Raw genomic sequence first — 24248 nt, forward strand, 5'->3', positions numbered from 1 at the left:
CTGTGTGTATGTGTGTAGATGCTCATTCATGTGCGTGAGCCACATGAATAAAAGATATTGTAGATCTAAAATAGCATGCATGTGACTAATAAGAGCTCTTGCACCATACAAAGCCAGGTAAAAAAAAAAAGTGATTTAACCCTAAAAGAGAAAAGACCTGAGCTCAGATTTACGGAGATATTTAATGTCGGTTATAGTTGATTGCTCCGTTTGCTATTTTTAAAAGTTCAAAGAACATCATAGAACCCTATAATTGTCATTAGGATAATCTAGTTTGCTAATTAGGAGTGTGCCAGTGACCGTCCTAAAGAGGAAATGACATGGCCAGGCAGGTCTGGGCTGGGGGAGGGGGACACGGTGGCGCTAACTTAAGACGCCCAGCTGCTTTAAGAGAAGCTCCAGGTTAGAGACTTGCAGGGCTGCAGTGGAGCCAGACAGATGAGGCCTTCCTGGGCTAAACGCAGCAGTGTGGGCCGTCACTGGGGGTTAATCACATTAGGACAGCGTGGAGGGAGACAGACTGCCAGGATTATACACTCCCTTCCATCAGACACTTCATCCACTGTTTAACCAACGCTCAGAAGGGCTGAACAGACGCTGGGGGCTGTAGAGCTGCAAAGATGAATCGATTCATCAACTATTGAATTAATCGCCAACTAAACTAAAACGCCACGTCGGGCAAGTACACATAACAACCCACTTGCCCGTTCTGGCATAATCGTATCATAAATTACATAATTGTCTCTTGCCCACATCGGAGAACGCTTGTTGAATGATTTGAATGTGCTGTTGGCCAATCAAGAGTCCAGTTGGCGTTTGAGACGTTTTTTTCTTTTTACGTTTGACACTTTGTGGATGATTTTGATGTTTTTTTTTATCAATTTTTGACGTTTGTTTTTTCCCTTTAAACTTAGAGATCCTTTTAATGTTTTTTCTTAAAAGTTTTGACACTTATTGACACTTTTGATGGTTTTCCTTAACGTTCTTTCGGTTATTCTGACACAAAAATATTTGTATAGGGTCGTTAGTTGCAGTCCTAAGTGTGTGTGTGTGTGTGTCTGTGTAAGGGCTAAACGGCTAGCAAGGTACTGTGCCCTGTCTGCGATCATAGGCAGCCGCCATACGAATAAGGCGAAGACATATGCTTCATATTATGAAGACCTGCTGTATGCCAATGCCGTATGATTTTGTGTATGTGTTTAACTGCATCTATAATATTTATGTCCCTGTAAATTGTTCCCTTCGAGTGGACTTAAATAAATTGTTAAAATGTGCGCATGTGAGCGCCATGTTGTTTGTGTGTCTCCGGGGAGGGTGATCACGAACCTGCGCCCTGATGAGAGCCTCGAAGCTGGGCTGGAAGTAGTCGATGCGGCTGTGGTAGAACTTGGGCATCTCGTCCAGCAGCTGCTTGTTCTTGGCCTCAAAGTCCTCCCGGACCGGTCGGAGCTCCTCTCTGGCCTGGGGTGTGGCAGGGGAAGGGGGGGAAACGAAGGAACGCGTCATCATCACTTGTAACTTTACTTAACATCTTCTCATTTCACCACGTCAGCTCGTGTTGTAATTAACACAGCGTTTTACACATTCTTCCACAAAAACTGGTGCAAAGAGTGGCAGATTTAGAGAAAAACAAAAACCAACCCATGAAACAGGGCTGGGTATCGCTCGCCACTGATTTCCTGAATCGATTCGATTCACAAGGTCCAAATTCGACTCTGTATCGATTCAATTAGGCATATTTCAGAGAGAGAGATTCTCAGAGAACTTATGCTGTAAATTGGAAAGAAAAAAAAAATTGGAAAAAAGGAACCCTGTAACCTGCTGCATTGTTAAAAATAATGTTGACGTTAAGAATTGACCGCAAAGCAGTTGCATAGAGACAGAATTTTTTTCTTTAGTGCAGAGGGTGTGATGCAGAGACGGAGACCTAAAGGACTTACTAACTAACTTTGGAGCGTTATTTAGCATAACATGGATTCCTTAGATCGTCTAGTTTAATATGAAACCAATATCTTCACTCTAGCTTTAAAAACGGAGTCTCAGGATTCTATCTCAGGATTATATGAATTGATATCGGATCATTCGCATTTTTTTTTTTTAACCCAGTACTACCTGCAAACGGAAAGTTAGTTTTAAGTATTTCAACACAGGAGCCATCTTTAGTGTCTTTCTTATTGTTCAGAAAGATATTTGCCTAATTCCCACGAAGAAGCAGTACAATAAATAAAAGGCTGTAATCACGACCACAGTGAGGAGGAGTGGGTTACGTGGGCAGACTTGGCTGTGAGTGGACTCCAGCACCACTGATCTCTGTGTGTGACTGTATTAGTGGGTAGTCTACTGTAGGCACGGAGTTATGGAAAGCACAATGAATATGTGCTAGAGGGTGAGAATTTTTATTAAGGGGGGGGGGTTGCTATATTAAAACTACAACATATTGTTTATCTCCTGCGTGACGGTGTGGTCTCTTCACGTCAGTTAGTTTTCTTCACACATGGCCAGTCGAAATGGCATACGAGTGTTTTGTCAGGATCATTTCTTTAAGTGCACGGGGATTTAAAGGGCAGGGATGTAGGGGCCTCTTCAAGACTTTGTTCCCCTGACAGTGCTTTTCTCAATGTGTGTGGGTGGCTCGCCGTGTGAGAATGTGTTAAAGGCAACAGCATAGGCAACACGGCAGCGCTATCTGTGAATGTGTGCGCTTCTGTAGTGGCCTGGTGTGTATGTGTGTGTGTCTACGATTCTCAATTACGTGCCTGTAGATGTGCAGCAGTGCCTTTTTGAAAAGGCACTACTTGAGAGCCTGGTAGCTTGCGTGGGTGAAGGAGCGCACATGTACAGTATTGCATGTGCTCGACTATTTTTGTTCATATCCAGTCAGCATTTGTGTCTTTTTCCACTTATTGCGCCCTGTTCAACAATATGTGCAACCTGTGAGAGCAAGTGAACTCTGCCCGCTCTGCAGATAGCGCGAGCATTGGAGTGGTCCAACACGTGCGCTGATGCAGGCTTGAAACTCGCAGTACCTGATGTAGTTTGACCATAACGGGCCCGGTTTTTTCTTTCTCTTCATACTTCTCCGCTTTGGATTGCAACCGTTTGTAGTCCTGCAGTGCCTGTTCCCGGCGTTTCACTGCCATGTTGAGGCTGGGGAAGACGCCGCTGTACCTGCGACAAACCAGCACACATTACAACCTTAGACATCTCTGACACAACCAATAAGAATCGACACAAAACGTGCACAGACAAGCGTGCATGCATGCAAGCAACAACAAAAAATACACAGACACTCACACCAGAGTACTAAAAAAAATAAAAATTAGCAATTACAATTTTTACTAGATAATTTTTTGGAGCATTTTAGGCTTTTATTTTCATTAGGACAGCTGAAGACATGAAAGGGGAGAGAGAGGGGGAATGACATGCAGCAAAAGGCTGCAGGTCGGAGTCGAACCCGCGGCGTCGAGGAGTAAACCTCTATATATGGGCGCGTGCTGTACCAGGTGAGCTACCCAGGCGCCCGCAATTAATCAATTTTGATCGCAAAAACTATCATGTAATCGAGAAATACAATTATTTTGCACATGCAAGTAACATTTTAGTTTGTCTTGTGCTGTGAATGGCACGCCCACGTTCGCCCCTCCCGAAGGCTAAACTCACTCAGCCAACATTTGAATAGATTTGCAAGTAAGTATGAAGGGAAATTTCACAGTTCAAGGTGTTTTCACTGTTTGATTTGTTTCAACTGTTTAGTTTTCACTGTTTTTTTAAGTTCAATAAATGCAATGAGTAATCATGTGAAATAATCGTGATTTCAATACTGACCAAAATAATTGTGATTATGATTTTTTTTTTTTTCATAATCTAACAGCCCTATTTTTTGGGAGCAACTGAAGTCACTTGAATTGTTCAAACAGCTTTCCTGCTCTATGAAAGTTGTAGACACGCATTCTGCATGGCATCCTATCTTAATAAAAGTCATTATGAATTAATAAAATCCCTCTCCTCAACATCTTATAGTAGAGACACTCTCAAACCCCAGAGGACAGCTCTGCATTAAGCTTCCTCTAATCTATTATCTAATTACTGTAGTTCAAAATGGCATGAAACAATTCATTTTGCGACAATTATCATATTCCAAATGAAAATATATTCTTGCAACGAGAATCCTAGTCTTCAGCACTAAAAATAGGAAAACACTCATCTGTAACTTAGCAACAGGAGTCTGAGCTTCATCCTGGGACTTGTTGCACTGGTTTGTGGCTGCTTTAAATGGGAAGCAGGAATACTGCATATAGGAAATATTCAACCCAATAATATCTAGTAAACAAATGGAAAAATAAATAAAAGGTTAACACACCTGGATGATAGCCAACATCTAAACTACAAGATTGAAGTCTCTTCTAATGTATGAACCCTAACACGCAGCTGTATTCAGGGTCCAGCATTATTTGTTCAGACTAGGACTGCACAATGAATTGTTTTTTATTGTCATCGGGATATCAACCTGCGCAACAAACACACCGTGAAAGACACTTTTACAAGAGTTTGTTAAAGAAAGTATTGATGGAAAACTACACTTTAAAATGTAACAATCACTTTTTTTTTTTTTTTTTTAAAAGGTCCCATGACATGGTGCTCTTTGGATGCTTTTATATAGGCCTTAGTGGTCCCCTAATACTGTATCTGAAGTCTCTTTTATATAGACCTTAGTGGTCCCCTAATACTGTATCTGAAGTCTCTTTATATAGACCTTAGTGGTCCCCTAATACTGTATCTGAAGTCTCTTTATATAGACCTTAGTGGTCCCCTAATACTGTATCTGAAGTCTCTTTATATAGACCTTAGTGGTCCCCTAATACTGTATCTGTAGTCTCTTTTATATAGACCTTAGTGGTCCCCTAATACTGTATCTGAAGTCTCTTTCCCGAAATTCAGCCTTGGTGCAGAATTACAGCCACTAGAGCCAGTCCCACAATGAGCTTTCCTTAGGATGTGCCATTTCTGTGTCTTTAGCTATTGAGGAGGAGAGAGGGGGGGGCAAGGTGGAGGGTGGGGGTGTGGCCTTGACCAACTGCCACTTTGCCCGTTTGAAAGCCATGATGTCTCTCTCTCATGGGTGGGCCAAATTCTCTGGGCGGGCAAAGCAGAGAAAGGGGAGGTAACCTTTCCCCTTATGACCTCATAAGGAGAAGATTCCAGATCGGCCCATCTGAGCTTTCATTTTCACAAAGGCAGAGTCACTGGGGGACCATAGGCAGGCTGGAGGAATGCATATTAATGTTAAAAAATCTCATATAGTGAAATTTTAATGCCACGGGACCCTTAATGGTGCCTTTTGTGTTCAGTTTAATGTTCCATTTATTCAATTAAAGACAATGGAAATACATTTTTTTTTTTTTTTTTTTTTTAAATTGTAGAATATTAAAAGCAGCAGAAAAGGCAGAACTGAGAACACTTTCATATCTGTTGGAGTATTATCGTTATCGGTATATTCAACGTTTTCTCATATTTTCCTTATATCTCCTATGCTCCTTTTTTCATTTGTTTTAAAAGACAAAGAATATCCTTCAAAAGTGTGTTATAGTGAAGGGGAAATACATGGCAGCATGACTTCAAGCTGTAAATAAAAATCCCAGCAGTCATTGACAAATTAGCAAAGCAAACTTAACAAGACAAACATTAAGACACAAAGCAGTGACAGTGTTTTTAAAAAGCAGGCCACAAGATTATTCACATAGGTGTCTGCTGCATGCGAGTCAGTAATAAAAACACTCGTAATGAAGAGTGAGATTTAGCTTTTTTGAATGACTCATTTACAACCTTTCATCAACTGTGTAGGCACACGGTACTACAATAGTTTGTTATGTGCGACTCTGCCCATAGTGTTATTAGACACAAAATGTGTGGGCTTTATGATTTACATTTCTCTCCATGCCAACCCTTGCCCTGCGCTGTGTAGCAGATGAGGGAACTACTGAGAACCCTTGGATTGGATGTGATTATAGAAAAAAATATATATAACTAGCTTGTGTCTGCCTGTGCACCTAAGCAGAGGGCAGGAGAGCGCAGAAAGTGACGCAAACTAAAGCTCAGTCTCAGACAAGCAGGGATTGTTTCCTACAGGAAGTAAAGCAAGGAGTGGTGTAGCGTTTTGAGTGACATCACGGAGCTAAGCTAAGCCCAGCCCCGCGGCCCACGCTCTACCGCTATTTATAAAATACCACTTTGGCCCAGTTTATGGCAGGGGTGGATGCCGATCCTCAAGTCTACTATCTGCTCCAGTGTACACATACTTGAAGTGCCAAGGGATTATGTAACTGCCCTCTAGTCATGACTGCTCTCCAACACTATTGGCTGATGACAACGCAGCGGCAAACTGACACAGACGACACAAAAGGCCGATTGCGTTGTCACCAGCGCACTTCACCTGAAAGCACGGTGCAATTTCCTCATTGCGCATCACAATGCCGTGCAGTTTGTGTGCTCTAAAATGGGACAACACTGCCAGCAACTACTATGTTTCAGCACACAGAGACTTGAGGGCCGCTGCTCTCCTGGGCTGAAGGAGGCGGAAGAGCTAGACACAAAGCCAACTGCTTGTTAACCCATTCCTGGCCTTCCCATGCTGGATGCTGACTGTTACATTCAGGGCTCTGTGTCCAGTGACTCAGCGGCGTCAAAGGTTCCCACACGGAAATATGCAGCAGTGGCTTTGGTTATATGTGACTGCACATACTTTTATAGTAGTGATGAATGCAACCAACGATTATTTTCATTGTCGATTATTTTCTTGATTAATCGACCAGTTGTTTGGTCTATTGTTTTGGTCTGAAAATGGTGATCAGTATTTCCCGAAGCCCAAGATGTCCACAAATGTCTTGTTTTGTCCACAACTCAAAGATATTCAGTTTACTGTCACCGAGGAGAGAAGAAACTAGAACATATTTACATTTAACAAGCTGACATTTTGAATTTATTTTCATAAAAACTCAAATGTAATAGTTGACAACTAATACATTAATCTTTGCAGCTCTGGTGATGATAGCTACTGGACATTTTCCTCGATGTCCTGGCATTGACTTGACAACTACCGGTCAGCTGGTTACGTCTGCATTTGCGGTCTGCCTCGTCTGGTTGAGGGCTGCGCGGGGGCCAAGGGCACACCGCTGTCCATGTGACAGGTCAGGGTGTGGTGAACAGGCTGGATGGAAATAGCATCTGGACCGGAGAGTGTGTTTATGAGCAGCTGCCAATCCACAGACAGGCCAGCCTGACCTGAAGGCCAAGCCCAAGTCTGGTCTAGACACCCTCAGTCTGGGAGGCTGGCTGCCCTAACTCACTACTGCAAAAAAATCACACAGCAAACTACTAAAAATATGGGAAATCGAATTGTTTATGTGTCAAATATCACCTCCAAAGTGTCACGGCTGCAGATAAAGACTGAAGAGTGTCAGACAAGGTTACATCACGTGGCTAGTTTTGTTAAAATACGCTCGTTGTGAATGTAAAATAACTACCACCAGTTGTAAAAGATTTAAGAGCAGTGGGCCATGGGACGTTGTGAAAGGGTGACGTACATGCCAGCAGAACCTTCTTTTGTCTCAGCAGAAGGAGAGTTTGATCTGCCGCAACTTGTCTTGACTCAGACAACACACGCAGCCTGGATACATGATATACCAGATAAGAAGAAAAAAAGAAAGACAGACAACCTCATAGCAAACATCCTGGGTACAAAACTGAACTTCGATTACAAAAATTCAACAACAAAATGTGATCAAATTCAATCACTTCCCCTTATAAAAAACTGCATCGGCCCCCCCAGCTAAGGCCAAATAGTCAAGTCTGCTCCAGGCCTTACAACCTGCTCCAGGGACCTCTGACTGAGAGGGCCGGTTTAGTCACATCTCAAGCCGGGGCAGAGGTCTCAAAACAGGCTTGACTTCTGTCTCACCCAAAAGAGCAACGGAGCAGATAGGGCTAGGTTAGGAGGCCTAGATAACACAAATGCCTCAATGCCCACGCACTACCCTCCCCTCGCATAAACACGGTGATGTCATTCAGTGACCCCGCTGAGTGGACGAAATACACGTCTGGGCCTGAGAGATAGAAAGAGAAGAGGAGGGGGTGGAGAGCTGCCTCTTTATCGTTTGTTTATTAAGTATACAAAGTATTAAGAATGCCAACATTTTAAATAGCAAAAACACACAGACACACACACTTCAAGGTCTTCCATTAACATTAACGTTCTCCTTTTCAACTGGTCGCTAATTGTCTTTATGATGACACAAGATCACCAATAGAGTATTTTGAGACGAGAAGTAAACAATGAAAAATATTCATTAGGGATGGACTAATGGAATCCTAATGGAAGCTTTAAAGTGTGGTAGCTTTTTGTGTCTCAATTTTCTAAAGAAGATGCCTTGATAAACTAATAACTAATATTGCTACAGTTTTAAAAAAAGGGGGGGGAAAAAAGTTAATAAAGAGGCCAGTTTAGCTTGGCTTCTAAACTTGTTTATGAACTTTCTTCCTCTGCTCTATTTCAGATGATGTAAATGCCTTACTTTATGGTCTAAAATGACATATTTGTGAGACGGCACCCCCTCCAAAATCTGGGTTGGTGTGTACGTATTTTTGTGTGAGAGTGTGCACTGTCCTGAGACAGTTCTCCTCCTAAACCAATCCACGGCTCTGGGCCCAGGAAGCTGGGCCCTTTGCCATATTCTGAGCCTGCCCACACGTCCGCCTGCCGCCCACCAGGAAGAGGAAATTAGAACCATTCCATCCTGTCATTGCTCCGCCACCAGAGCACACGTGGAAGAAGGGGCGAGAGCGTGTGTGTGTGCACACACACACACACACACACACACACACACACACACACACACACACACACACACACACACACACACACACACACACACACACACACACACACACACACACACACACACACACACACACACACACACACACACACACAGCCTATTCATGTTTTACCAATGTGAAGAAAAATAACAAACAAGCTTCTGTAAATCAACAGAAACAAATGCACATGCTCTCTCACACAGCATATGTATAATCTCCTGGGAGGAGCCAAGAGGAGGAAGCAAAACCTTAACAAGCGCTCCGGAAGAAGAGTGGGATAGTCCAACCACTCCCTTCAGTACCTCTGCTTTGCATGTGTGTGCATAATGTGTGTGTGTTTGTGTGTTTGAAAAAGTGTGTGTTTGAAAAAGTGAGGCTTTAGGAATGGAATAGCACTCACCGCCTGCTCGAATGGGGGCGAGTATTAGGAATGAGAACCAAATAAACTTTCTTCCAGACACACCACCACCACAGCAGCAGCACCGCTCACTCCCTAGTTCATTTTTACAGTCTGTGTTACTACACTTCAGGCCACTTCCTGTGGTCCAGCACTGCCAGTGTAAAGAGCAGAGCTGGGTCAAATAATAAAAACGTTACGAGGCACTGGACTTAATCTGCCCAGAGTGTCGTATGGATTTACCACATCAGGACAAGGATCCACACAAAACTTACCTAGTACTACTTATAATGCATCGGAATTCACTTTATGGCCCTGCTCCAAACAAATGTTAAACTTATCAGCAACAACTATTTGACCCTGGTCTGGTATAGAGACACTTAAAGCCAACCCTTTAAAATGTAGCAGCAGAAACTCAAGAGTACGAGAAATCAAGTTGGACACTTACTTTTTCAGAGGGTCAATAACAGTTTTCTGTATCTGGTTGACCTGTAATAAAAAGAACAATTGTTAACATAAGGAATGAGCACCTCTATATCAAGGGAAGAGACATTACAACATTGTTATTCACTGTCAAATTTAGTTTCATCAAAATTAAAGTCGGAACAAAACAGCATCTACGTGTCTTGCTCATTAGCTGCAAAGCAATGCCACTGCACAAACATCAACAATTGTGTATATTTCAAACCGAGCACTCAAGAAAAAAAGGGGAGGGCGGGGGGGGGGCTTGCAAAGAAACTTTCGTGACGTTGACTCTTTTATTGTACACAAGCCCGGAGGAGAAACCCCTGAATATTCATTGGGCTTGCGATACAAAAGGATGGAACTGTCAGGGGACGGACATGAAAGCAAAGCCCAACTGATTTCAAATCCTGTGGAGGGTGGGCTGCCTTACAAGATGAAAGTTCTTTGCAAACAAACATTTTAACAATAACAGTTTATATTTTCATGCATTCTCCTTCTGTTTGCCAGAACCGACAGGGGAGGGAAGGAGGGAAGGAGGGGAGGGGGGGGTGTTAAATGGAAGTAAACGAACATCTCATCTTGAGGCCTCCAGCCCCGGCACCAAGTCTCATCGACATAAGTTGGCGCACAATTAATAAAGTTTCCAGCGTCATTTACATTGCAGATTCAAAACGACTGCTACTAAGAGGTCTGCAAGCGTGACAGAATGCTAAGTTAAACCAGGCAATCGAGTCAAGTGAAGAGTAAATGCTAAGAACAGTGAAGGAGGATTTAAAAGCAGCAGGATGTGAGATGTGACAGCTACATGAGAACAGTGAGCAGCTCCACTAATCATATGTTCACTTGCTATTGGAAGGACAGTCAATCACACAACAACAAGGAGGCGAGATCGCAGCTGTGCTCTGTAAAAATGCCCTGACCATCTATGAGAACATACAGCAACACTCGCTGCTTCACACAGGCAGAGTTCCAAGTACAAAATGGTTGATTGTGGTTTGAGGGGGAAAACAGAGAACCAATAACAAATAAGTACATGGGAATTCACATTTTCTTTGTTTTACATATTCACACCATCTAGACCCCTCCCCCCCTCCCCGACTTGAGCTGCGCCGCTGCTTCTAAGGTGAGAGCATGCAGCGAGGAGGGAGAACAACAGCGGCAGATTTGCTTAAGCATGCTGGTGCCCTCTACCCTCTGCCCCTTCCCACAGAGGGGGGGGTGGGGGGGGCAGAGCTATTCCTTGGAGGCCCTGCAGAGCCTGAGGCCGACGCTCAAGCAGTAGTCTCCATCAGTGAGTCACAGGGCAGAGGCCATCCCGACACACAGGCCTCCCAAAAATACACACAGATCGCAGAGGAAATCAATATCCCTCCAAACGGAGCATCCTTTACTGCGCTGCCGCCATCTACACTGGGGCTCGGCTTCGGCAGCAGTGTGCCGGCGGGGCTGTGCGCCCTCCTCAGCCCCAGAAATAAACACACAGACCTGGGCCACTGCTGCCTTCATTATCGCTGCACGTTTTATCTGCTGGCTCTCTCACTTGCGGGCCCCGCGGCAGAACATCTCGTCTCAACACGGAGAAGAGCAAAGGGTGGATGCTTTTGTGTCTGTTTTGCAGGAGCAATAGGGTTTGCTGTCGGTGCCGTCAGAATCAACAGTCAGCTTGAAGGGAGAAGCTCGAGTAGTGTTCCAGTGAGCTGTGCTGGTTTTTAAACACCTAGCAAACCTGGGGTGAAATTCCACATTGCAGGCTGACCAAAAACAGTGCTCGCAATCACTATTTTGCCTTCAGCTCACTTTCAGCCACACAGCCCTGCCCAAACCTGGAACTGAACATTGTGTTAAGGCAAGGATTTTTATTTAGTAAGACTGAAAGAAGGGCAGAGAAAATCAGGTGTGACCTAGCTGTCAAAATCCACTCTGGATGAAAGTGTGTTAAAAAAAAACAAACACACAACCACATCGATACGGTTGGTGACTGTTGTCCTCCACAAGTGAAAAACTGTGCTGGGATCAAAGTGCCGAGCTGAATCAATGTCAAACTGGAAAACTACACACCATGGAGCCAGAGCTATACACTTTAAAGACAAGTTGTGCCTTTTGTTACTAGAAACTACTTAAAATGTGAAAATACTAGGGATTCTTATTTCAAGTTTTTTTTTTCTTTTTACTGAGAGCCGACCCTCGATCATTAACCGTTAACCGACAAGCAGGCAACGGAGTCCCAGTTCACCCGTCCAGGTCGCTCAGACGTACTTTCCGCGCTCAGCGTCCGTGTACAACTACGGACTTGTCCCGGTCCCACAGCCACGATGTTCTGTGCGTTGCCATGGACACGTGCAGCCGCTTTCCTGTAAACGTCCGCAGCTGTCTGCGATCGTTTGTCCGAGCCTGTCTCCACCGCATTCACCTGAGAGGTTGTCAGCTGTGTCTGCCTGGCATACTCTGTGTCTAGGACGGCCGATCTAACGCGCCAGTCCTCATCGATATAGTGGCATGTGTCACGTAGCTCTCCGATGTGGGCGCCGTCCAGCAGAGAGACACTAATTTAGCAAAAAAAAATATAAAAAGCTTAAAACACAACTTCCTAGTGCAAAGTTTGCACTAGCAAGTTAACTAGCAATATAAATAGATTGTATAGCCTATTTTTCTTTCACAATGCAATATGTTTTTCAAATAATATTGATTTTTAACTGTTTAACTGATAGTATTAATCATTAACATCCCTAGAAATACTAAATCACATTAAAATGAAGGATGATGGAGACTTGATGAGGGTGCTGAGGAGAGCTGGCACACATAAAAGGTTCTAGTTTTAGCCTAAATGAAAAAGGGAAGCAGTGAAACTTTGATGCTAAAAGATCTTCAAAACTTTGGTCTTCAAATGATGTGGAAGTAAAGAGGTGGATTTAGAGTTCCCAAACATCACTTATCCAATGACAGTCAAGAGTGCGTGGCAGCACTGGTGAAAAATGTTCTTCAGATCCACGTTCAAAGACAGTGAAAATGGAGGGGGGGGAAAAAAAGAAAATTTGATATTGTATAAAATCTGAAGAATGTAAAAGTTACTCAGTACTGAAAACAGTCAAACTGGCAGGAGTGCTCTCCTGGGCACTCGACCAAGCCGAGTCCTGGAACATACGCACCCCGGGTCACAAACCCACACGCTCAGTCCAACACACATTCTACTTTGTCTAGTCACTCAAAATGGCTCCCGTAAAATTTGATGAGCTGTGAGCAAAGTTGGTCTGAAAGACTGGTATGTTATAGATGAAGAAGAAAGGAAAGAAACAACCGTGACTTGCTAGTCGCTTAAAATCCACCGTACATGTTTTATATTTAATAATACAATCATTTTCTTTTTCTTTGTAACATTTAAGTTATTTTCTGTCAGAAAAAGAAAAGTTCTTGACATGACATCAATTTACTTTGTGATGAGATTTATTCTCCAACTCATGCTACTAAAATTGACAATATGTTTCAAAATTGATGGGCATAGTTTTTAAAGATAAGCTATTTCTTTAATAGTTTGGGTTGTAGCTTTGTTTTTTTTGTTTGTTTGTTTTTTTAATGGAAATTGAGTCCAGTTCATGAGGTTTTGCAGAAAATATAAATCATGTCCACTCAACCCAATATGTACAAATCCAGATGGTGTGCTGTTCCCGAGATACTACATTACAACTTTACCATGGAATAAAAAGAATTAACCACTTTTTTTTTTTTTAGAAAGATATTCATTTTCTCCACCTTCACTGTTGTGGAGTTATGAAATAATTCTGCTACACAACTAAATGTGAAAAGAGAGGGGAATATTTTTAAGGCAACAAAAAGAACACCTAAGAGCGGGGCAATGAGTCAAGAAAACACAGATGGAAAAAAGTCAATCGGTATATGCCTTAGTGTGATCTCCTGTATTTTTTCCTCTTTAAAAGTCTACCCTTCACAGTGTAGTGCCTTGAGGATGCACACATGCGGTGCCACTATGATTCACATTATAACTACCTGTGGCGATGATACTAATCAAAAAACCTGAAGAACACCCGGCAAATAATCTGAAGAGGCCTGACAGCCAAAGAAGAAATCTTCACAAAGTACAGATGTGAGAGAGCGAGGCTACAGTATGCTGTATCGCTTACAGTGCTGGAAAGAAATGTCTGCCTTTCTACGGTTGCCCCTTAGGACAAAACATACAAGAGTGAAAAGCACAAAGATTACGGGAAACACTCCAAATCAAAAAAAAAAACTTGATCTAGTGCTAACAAACAAACATGTAATGCTGCAGGTAGGCACGTTTTATCAAAATACAATATTACATTGACTCTTTGGACAAAGACAACAAAGTCTGCCACGATACAAATTTGATTTGATTCAAATTCAGGGGCCTGTGATCGATATGAGACGACATCATTAATGCCCATTTAACACAATCAGTTCCATTTATATCAACTTACAAAAACAACCAAACTAGGGTTTTACAATTTTATTACCGAGCTCCTCCTGGCCATTTAAATGAAAAACAAACTATTCTTTGTAGTAAAAAGAATAAATAGAAAGTGGTATTTTCAAAATAAAGGCACATCTTTAAAGATGATGATATAATCTCCCCCTTTCAGCGTTATCTAATAATAATAAAAAAAATAAAATGATATTATTTCTCTGATCATTGAATCAATATATCGATCCAGATGGTTGTATCTACACACCTCTAGCTGCAGGAGGGATCAGAGAAGTATTATAAATGAAGCTGATTACAGTTGCTCTTCTCCACAAAGGAGGAAACAATTAAACCGTTTGCTGTAACCTTTCAAGACAACATTTTGTAAACCATTGATGTTAAAAAAAAAGAAAGAAAAAAAAAACACAATACAAGACTTCACCATGCAAGCTGTGATCAGAGTTACTTCTATGATTTCTGTGGTAGGACATTTTTTTCCTGTTGAGAAAAGGCTTTTACATTGTAGGAGTTATTTTAGACACCAGTGAGTCACAAATGCATCAAATCTTCACAGCTTATAACCAGTAGCTTGAGCTTATAGAGGAGGATGCCACAGATGCTTTTCAAAAACAGCAGAAGGAAAGACATACGGATAGTTTTTAGTCCACAGGCTGCACAATATTGACAAATATGAAAACACGCATTTTCAACAAAAACTTGTCTAGTTTTCTACTTTGTGTGTCTGAGGAAAGACATTTCCCCCGATACCAATCTAATGGTATCTGTGCCAATGGCAAGTGCAGAGGAAACATAGCAGTGAAGGGCAGCAAAAGAGTGAGACGACACACTAAACATTAAAAGGGTGAAAGAGCGTGGGAATGGGTCTGACCTTCTCCTGGTTGAAGGAGTCCATCCTTCTCATGGATGTATCTAAAGCGGTCATGGACTCCAGGAAGGCCTGGTCCTGCTCACACAGCGGGTTACTCAGCAGGTCTGCAGAAATCTTCACAGCTGCTTTGGACATGGCTGACAGACACAAACACAAAGCAGAGGATAGTGTTAAAACATAGTTAAATAACTTTGTCATGTAGACAATAGCCAATATAAATGGTTACTGAAAATGTCCTCATCTACACCTTCTAATCCAATTCAACGCCAGATGTTTAGCATTTTTCTTAAACCATCTTTGTGCATTACCCTGAGGCTGTAAGTAGGGCTGGACGATTAATTGAAAAGCAATCGAAACCGAAATTGAGAACATCTAACCACCAGACAGCGTTGTAGTCGAGACCACCTAAACCGAGACCAAGTCATCACTAAGACCACCAAGGCAGGGTGGGACCGAGTCAAGACCAAGACCAGATTTGTGTTAGACAGCCAGCGCTTCTTCTCCTGTCTCCTGCATTCTCTCTCTTGGGAGTGCGTGTAAAGGGAGCAGGGAGAGGGAGGTTTACGGTAACAAATTTCAAATTAGATAAAAGTCAAGTTATTGGTTCCATTTGCAAGTTTTAACACATAGGCATAAATCAGACGCACAGGCAGTTTAGCGAAATCCCTGCAGTTGTGGTCTTGAAATAAAAATCCTGAGTCCTCTTTATCCTAGACAAGACAGAGTAAAAATGCGGTCGATTCCAACACGAGGCCAATACCTTAAAAAATTGGTCTTAAGATGCAGTAAGTGATTCTGCGCAAAGATTGTTATTTGAACTCAACTGCCAATCAAATACAACCGCCCCCCAAAAAAAAAACATACTACCGTGTAGTCACGGAACTCCTCAGACCTGTCCAGTCATTGAAGCAGCATCGAGGAGAACTTAAACGAGTCAACTGAGCAACAGGAGCGCCTTATACCACAGAAAGACGCAACGTCTGTCGTTTGGACACATTTTGGCTTCAGTAAAGACGACACAAAGTGTAAGTTAAGCCAACAGAAGGTGACTGAGCCTGCTAGAAAATAATCGTTCATTGATCATAATCGAGGTAAAATATTCAATTAATCGTGATTCTGATTTTAGGTCATATCGTCCAGCCCTAGCTTTAAGCATTTTAATCAGTGTGTGTTCGTATTTGGTCGGATCTTCAAAAGTGAGCTTTTGGGAAAGAACTAAACAGCAAGGTGGCACAGTGCTGCCCCCCATTGTAAAAATCGGTGGGGTTGGTGGGGCTGGCTGCCATGCTCAATATATTTACCAGAGCTTCAGGAATCTTTGCAATGTCTCTACACTGACAGCCCCAATTACTGTTAATCTGCACTCATGCCACTTTGTTTAGACACAGAGCACGCATCAGATTATGGCTTCACAGTCAAAATAAATGAGCTTCACTGAGGAGATACAAGCTGACAGAAGAGGCTGTGGTGAAAATAGGCTTTGTGGAGATCTGGAACAGTCGGTCTCTTTTCACACTCCCTCGGGATTCTCTCAGGACCAATTTCCAACCAATCAATTATCGTTGTGTGGCGTTTCTGCATCTCTCTCTCCATTTGACAGGTAACAATGTGCTTGATTTGGCCTTTCCTGTTATGACTGAGAAGGGTTTATTACAGGGTCATGAAAACTAAAAGGTGACCGGAGGGTAGTGATTTAATTATGAGCGTTAGTAAAGTGCAAATAAGTGAAGCTCAAGTCCTTTGTAAATCCCCTGGGGCTGAAAACAACATGAACAATACCCCAGTATGGAAAGCACAGTTATCCCTGCCACTTTCTTTGCCTTCTGTTACTTAGTCTAATCCAAATTGTGAACAGGAGCAAGCCTTAAAAAGATATTATCATCCCTCGCCAGCTAATTGGAAGGGAGTTATGCAGAGCTCTATTAAGAGCTCTGCATATCACCACCCTTGACTTGATAAATGGCGGTCGATAGAGCGAGCAATGTATTAAATGTAGTGCTGACATGCAGAGTAGGTCCAGTTCTTTGTTTAGAAGCAGTTGGTGGAAGACAGGACCTGTGCAACAGATGGAATCCATTAACGATAATGAGGGCCTGACAGCTATGACACTTTGATGATGCAGACATCCATATTCCAGTGCACAAAGGAGAGGAAATGAAGAAGCCTCTCACTCCTCCATCCGTCCCCGCTCCTCCACCCCCACAACTGACTACTTACCACAGGCCATGTCTACTGCTGCCTCCCAAATACACAACTCCGAAACCAACAAATAAGCAAATAAAAAAGTCAAGTAAACATGGTTTCTGTGGCCGACAAATGCTTGAATAAATGAAGGCAGAGAGGGTAGATAAATGGAGCCCTACACTCATAAATCCCACACACACAGACACACACACACACAGACACATACACACACAGACACACACACTCTCTGATAGCCTGGGAAATCCTATAAAAGATTAAGGCGAAGGCCCGCACTCTCTCGTCTCATTTGTCAAGTCGTCGAACTGATGCACCTCCAAACAAACCAAGACAACCAAATGTCTTTCTAGCCCGGAAAAACCTGCCAAGCAACATCAAGTATGTTGGTGAACGAGTGGAGATCAATGGCACGCTAGGCGGTAACACGCATTGGTGGCAGAACACACCTAAATCAGCCTCGGTGCTTTTCTTCATGTCCTTGTGAAGCTTTTTCGTCTGATCCTCCAGCCTGTAAGACAAGAAGGAATGATTATCAGCCAGCTTCTGGTCTAGGAATACAGTCAACAACAGGTGAGTTGGAGACCAAACAGTAAAAAAAATGACAAACATGACACAAATGGTACCCTTTCCCTACACACATATCATAATCTTTATACAGTATATTTCAAAAACTATTTCATCCAGTCAAGATGTGTTGAAATGGACAATGAAAACATCCAAACCAAAAACCTAGAAAAGGAAATGAGTACATAAAAAACATGGTTCAAGAAGGAATTACACATTTCATTGATTCCACATAAAATGTTATTATAATATCCGTTAGCTAATTAATAATACAGGGAATCCTTCTTGTTACTGTCAACTACATTTCCCCTCAAAAGCATTAATGTCTTCAATCATTCCACTGCACATATTCCATTGATGGGTGTTAAAAATGGCAATTACCAGACTATGGAGGCTGCAAAACACACGCCATTCATTATATCAATTAAGGCAAACGAGGGGTTTAGAATCTCCCCTGAGACTGCTGTCATATCACTTCGTCTGGTTTGATGAAAAAGGGAACATGGTGGTTTCATTTCCATCTCTGCTTTGAGGGATTATATTAACAAGGACGACAATAGCTGTGTAATCCCATAGGATTTCTGGTGGGGGCACTATGGCCACTGATGTAAGGACATTGGTAACCCACATATGGCCAAAAAAAACCACAAATGGCGGTTTGGAGCCTCCAAATACTGTTTTTTTTTTATCATTTAGCAGCTGGGAAAACAAACAAACGGTGTGTTTCTCCAGCAAACACAGGTTCATGTTTGGTTCACGCCCAAACATTATTGGTTCTTGATACTGGCTGTTAAAACTGTTAAACCTCAGGAGTTTGGCTTCGAAAGAATAATGCACCTCAAAATTATTATTATTTATTATTTTTTAATTAATCACTGAAGCTTTTATTATGTCCATACTTCACACAATGAGCTCGCTCACATGGCTCCATTTCATAAAAAAAAACACAAGAAAGAAGGTAAAGGAAATGTTTGACTTCAAAAAGGGCCAACATCAAATTAAACCAAACAGCTTGTGCAGCATTTTTCAAAGAGTTTTGAAGCTAAATAACTTCTTATACTGTAATTTGTTAATTTTTGAATCACATACAGTACCATCATAACAGATTTTTTTTTCTCACAAAATAGCATGTGAACAACAGCAGCAGAAACATTTGTGGTATTTAACCCATGTCAGATTGCATTTGTACCAGCTTTGATTTTAGATTGTGATCTGTATCTGTATGTGAATTTAAATTATTAATTTGTCTGTTGTGTTAACAAAGGGCAAGTAAACTGTAGGGATGCAGGGTTTGGGACACTGGAAAATGAGAATCACATCAGGGGCCAGTCATGTTATGTTATTTACTCGGAAAAGGTATAATACATTTGAGTATATTACTGCATCTCTAATAATGTCCACATAAAGCCCCCAAAAAAACAATGCATTCTGATTACATTTTCAAAAGTAGGCCTGAATATGCAAACTTGTTGGTTGTGTGGGAATTTCTGAGTCTCAAAGTCAGTAAATCTGCCAAATTCGGCTTTGAGTGATGATGCAGTGATTGCAGTTTGCAAACATTTTCCCGTCTTTTTGGTTTGGCGCACACCTAGGCAGACCATAATTTATGCTGAACCTTAATTGATTTGCGGGCCGGATCTAAATTTGCGAGGGGCAGGATTTGGCACGCGGGTCTTGAGTTTGACAGCTGATAAGATAAGATAAGCCTTGAGCAGTTGAGAGAACAAAAACATAAACACAATAAACATACAGTAAATATCTGTATGGTCTGGGGGTAAGTAAAAATCATTAATTATTTCCTATCATAACTCGTCCTCCACATGCTTTTGTTTGTCTTGACGTGTTTTAGGATTTTGCACTGAATCGCCACAGACCAGATGGAGGTTGTTCCAAAAATGTCATTTGCAGTAAATGATGTAACTTCATCTATTATTGTTCACACCACAGGGAAAAAAAGATTGTGTCAGAACAATCTCCACAGTAACTTGTATTTCTCGCCAATAAGATGTAACTGGGTCTCATACACCTAATCAGCCTTTCTCTAAAGCAATCAATGTAAACTCTTACACTCCAGATATTTAGAAATAGACATTTCTTATTGCAGGAAAAGCTACTCACATCATAGTCAATATTATTAGCAATACTTCAGACAGGATTTAGTCAGGATCTGATAATTAGAGGGCTGCTTCCTGTTTCCGTAACATAGGGTTGCACAGTCAGTACATTTCCAAGTAGACCTGGACAATAAATGTGCTGTCAAGAGTTCAGGTCACCACACGTTCAGACAATCAGTTCATTTCTGTTTGGTTAAGAACATTTAAAGATTTAAAAGCTGACCTAAATGGCAATATTTCCATGCAGTTATTATATTACAATTCTGTTTTGAGTCATACCTGCAAATAAGCTTCTGACATTGTTAAAAAAAAAAAATAAAAACATCTGGAAATACTGCTATGTGGTCAGTTTTTTTTTTTTATCATTTCTGTCTTTGTGATGGCAGCAAGTAGAATCAGTTCTAAAATACAATTTCAGTTGCACGTTTGATAAGAGGACACATCTGTTTTACAAACTTACAAAACTTTATTCCTTATTTGTCACATACTTAGTACCTGGTAGTGAAATTCTATTACTGCATTTAACTAAGTATTAGGAGCAGTGGACAGCCATACATACAGCGTCCGGGGAGCAACTTGGGGTTCAGTGTCTTGCTCATGGACACTTTGACATGTGGCCGGAGGAGCCTGGGATTGATCTACCAACCTTGTGGTTATGGGGCGACCAGTCTACCTCTGAGCCACAAGCCACCCAGTTTTTTTGTTTGCACAGTTCATAGAAATAAAGGAATATCTCTCAGTCAAAATCCTGAGAAAATTGTTTCGTGAACTTAAAATCGAGTGTGAGTTGAGCGAATTGTTGCATCACTACTGCCAGTCATGGATATCGGGATCGGGATAGAGGGTGAAAGCTTCTCAGTATGTAAACAAACCAGCATGCCATGAGTCAAATGACTGCACACTTAAGATGTGTTCTTGTAGTGCGTGTCTGTGCATGTGAGACCCGTGATCAGTAGTACCTCCTACTGTAAAAATGTGTTGCACAATACTGTTGCATGTTCCCTACTCTGTCAGCACCACTAACAATGAGAAAGCCATTCTGGATGAGTGCCAGGAGAGCCTGGAGTCTTTTTCCAAAAGGTGCTAATAGAGCGGCCGGGTGGAACAGCTGCTGCCCCTTGCCCCTGTGCAGCCACAATCATCCAGCCACATCGCCTATTGAAATTATTATTACTATTGCATTTTATGGGGCTTTCACACACAAAACCCTTAGCATGACATTAGATAATGAACAGGCATTTAACCACGTTTCACCATTCACACCAGATTCTTTTCGGGTAAATACCTGGTCACTGCCATTCCCACACGAACCAGGTCAGGCAATGCAGTGAAGCTAATTAACATTCAAGCTGCTAAATGAAGTGAGGCTGTCGTGTAGTGATTGCGTGTTTTTGTTTTGTGTGCGTGTGCGTGCGTGTCCAGAGTTCGACAGATAAATAGCCTGGGCAAATAGATCATGGGATATTTGCCAATTGCAGATACACTGTATCAGTGGTTATGCCATTTAGGAAAATTCTTAAAAAGGTGATTGTTACAAGTTTTTTTTTAATTTCTAAGCGTACAATATTTAGCTGACTTTATATTTTGTTCTCATTATTTATTACACATTTAAGAGTTCTTTATCAGAAATGTTTACATACGATATGCGTTTACGTAAAAACCATAATGGGCTAACGTAGACTCACTGTATCCTACACAAAGCACAGTAAGAAGTCCCATAAGATCAATGCATGGAAAGACGAGCCTGATTGGTTTACCTGTCTAGGTCTTACACACATACTAAAGTTCGATTGACACATTTTGGGTAATCCTGATGGCTGGGAATTTTCACTCACATTCACGTCGGACAAAAGCGCCGCTGTAAATGCGTGTATCCCTTCAAGTCAAAATATTTGCAAAAAGAAGCTCATAATTATTCTATGAAACCTTAAGAACGTTTCTGTCATTTTGATGGTGGCTTATCATGTTTTAAAACAGTAGTTTGTGGTCTTTAAGGGTAACTACTGTTTTTTTTTCAACCTGGACCCTATTTTCCTATGTTTTTGTGTCTAAGCGACTGATGGGAACAACGATCTTTGACATTGGTCCAGTATTAAGCGAGATCGCTGCAGTCGGCGGCAGCGAAACAAGCTACAGTGTAAGTTAATAGGACAATTGTCCAGCTTGTATTTACCTTCACAAAAGTGCTTGTTTTGCCACTGGCAGGCTCAGATTAATATTCTAAGTGTCTGACAACATTATGGAAAGGATCCCTACAGAGATAGACCTTTTAAAACTTCTTTGAGACCTTTCTGTTTAACCAGAAACAGCTCTCAAGTCGCTAGCTCTAAACCCACCAGACTCCATTTAAAAAAGCAGTACTTTTAGCGTGTATAGAGCCATCGGTAAACTATGTGTTTATTTCAACCCAAACTAGAGTTGTGATGGTTTGAAAAGTGGAAAGACGACCCAAAACGGCTTTTCATAGTTTTATTTTGTTTTTTGTCGACTTTGAATGAAGTGTATTTTACGATGCTAAAATTACTGTTTATTTACATGGAGTCTGGTGGGTTTAGCGAACGCAATTTCGCGGATGTTTTTATGTTTAAAACAAGATCTTACTCTTTAACAGAAATGTCGACCTCCTTAGAAATCCTTTCCATAACATTGTCAGACACTTATTACAATATTAATCTGAGCCTGTCAGTGGCAAAACAAGCACTTTTGTGAAGGGAAATACAAGCTGGACAACTGCTCTATTAACTTACATTGTAGCTTGTTTCACCGCTGACGACTGCAGCGATCTCGCTTAATACTGGACTAACGTCAGAGATTGTTGTTCCCATCAGTCACTTAGAAACAGAGACAGAGACATAGGAAAATAGGTTTAAAAAGGTTAAAAAACAAAACAGTAATTACCCTTTAAGTCATTTACTTCTGCCTGCCAACATTTTCTGAACGCTATTAGGGAGGTTGGTGGTTCGATCCCTGGCCCTGCAGTTCCATATCGAAGTGTCATTGGGCAAGACACTAAACCCCGAATTACCCCTGATGCTGCGCCATCGGTGTTTAAATGGGTGTGAATGTTTATCGGAGGAGTAGGTGGCACCTTGTACGGCGGCCTCGGCCAAAGTGTATGAATGTGTGTGAATGGCTCCCTATATTATGTGAATGTGCTTTCAGTAGTCGTTAAGACTAGAAAGGCGCTATATAAATACAGTCCATTTACATTCATAGGCACACTTTAGAAACTCACAATGTCTCCTTGGCTCTGGAAACTGGAGGTTGACATTAAAATTATTTCTTTATAGAATTTGTTGGAAACATTCAAGTGTCCCAAATAAGATCAGGCTACATTATAATTTCACCCTTAAGTTACACAATGGCAGATTGTATGACTATTTTGGTCACTGATTTCATACACTTTTTCTAAGAAAAAAAAAACAACACCTAAAAAGCAAAAATCCCATCCGATAGGGGTCCGTCTAATTTGTGCCAGTTTAGGGGCCCTTTACTGAAAAAGATTGATTGATTGAGATTCAAGATCATTAATTCAACAAAATCCCAAGTCGAATTACACCTAAATCTTTGTCAGGCAGATGGAATTCAAAAACAGGAAACCACGGTGAAGCCTACCAAGTATATTTAGGCTCCAGATGCCCCACGGTGTGTTGATATGGATCTCTAGGGCGGGAGAAGCTAAAAGTTTGTACATGCCTGCTGCTCTGACTCATCTATAAGGTCTATTGGCACCACACCTTCCTGATAATGGGCCCTCCTACTCAACAAAACCTGAGAGGAAAATGGTGCTCCCACTCATTTTGCGGGGCCCTCAGGGGGTTTCTATAACCTCAGCCTTGCAGTAAGAAAAGGCCCCGATGTACTGAGCTCCAAAGTCTTGGGTGCTGAAATTCCCCCCCACCCCCTCTCTTTTGTTTTATAGAAACATTGACATCATGTCGATATTGCTCAATTTAAAGTAGGCTGGTTAATTAATAGCAGTCAACAGTTTATATAGTTGTAGTTAAGGCTTTTTAGTTACTTTTACAAACCCCTGAGAATGTCAACAAGTTGATGAAAGACTACTACTATTTATGAACACTAATGGTGCATTTACAGGAAATGTCATTAAATTATAACTTCTAGCTTTAATCTAAGCTTATCAGAGGTTGAGGGGAACTAATGGAAGAAAAGCTCTCTTTCCCAATATCTAATTTCAGATTTCACCATAGCTCAAACGTCGGTCTTTTCACAGTTCAATGTTGAGAAAAAAATAAGTGCCCAAACGCCGCAGGGATTGGCAGATTGTGTGGGACAAAGACACTGTGTGTA

At 41.6% G+C, this 24248-nt stretch overlaps 1 protein-coding gene across 1 annotated transcript in view; it reads right to left on the minus strand.

Annotated features, from left to right (window-relative positions):
* Positions 1-24248, minus strand: part of bin3 (bridging integrator 3) — a 45135-nt gene that overhangs the window by 3411 nt on the left and 17476 nt on the right. Inside the window, exons 4-8 of the mRNA XM_039803578.1 lie at positions 17706-17767; positions 15058-15194; positions 9717-9757; positions 3027-3168; positions 1327-1461 (exon numbers count right to left, since the gene is read on the minus strand). Coding sequence (XP_039659512.1) covers positions 1327-1461; positions 3027-3168; positions 9717-9757; positions 15058-15194; positions 17706-17767 — 517 coding nt within the window. The remainder of the gene's footprint in view (positions 1-1326; positions 1462-3026; positions 3169-9716; positions 9758-15057; positions 15195-17705; positions 17768-24248) is intronic.

The sequence above is a fragment of the Perca fluviatilis genome, chromosome 6 (genome assembly GCF_010015445.1).
Source record: "Perca fluviatilis chromosome 6, GENO_Pfluv_1.0, whole genome shotgun sequence".
NCBI lineage: Eukaryota > Metazoa > Chordata > Actinopteri > Perciformes > Percidae > Perca > Perca fluviatilis.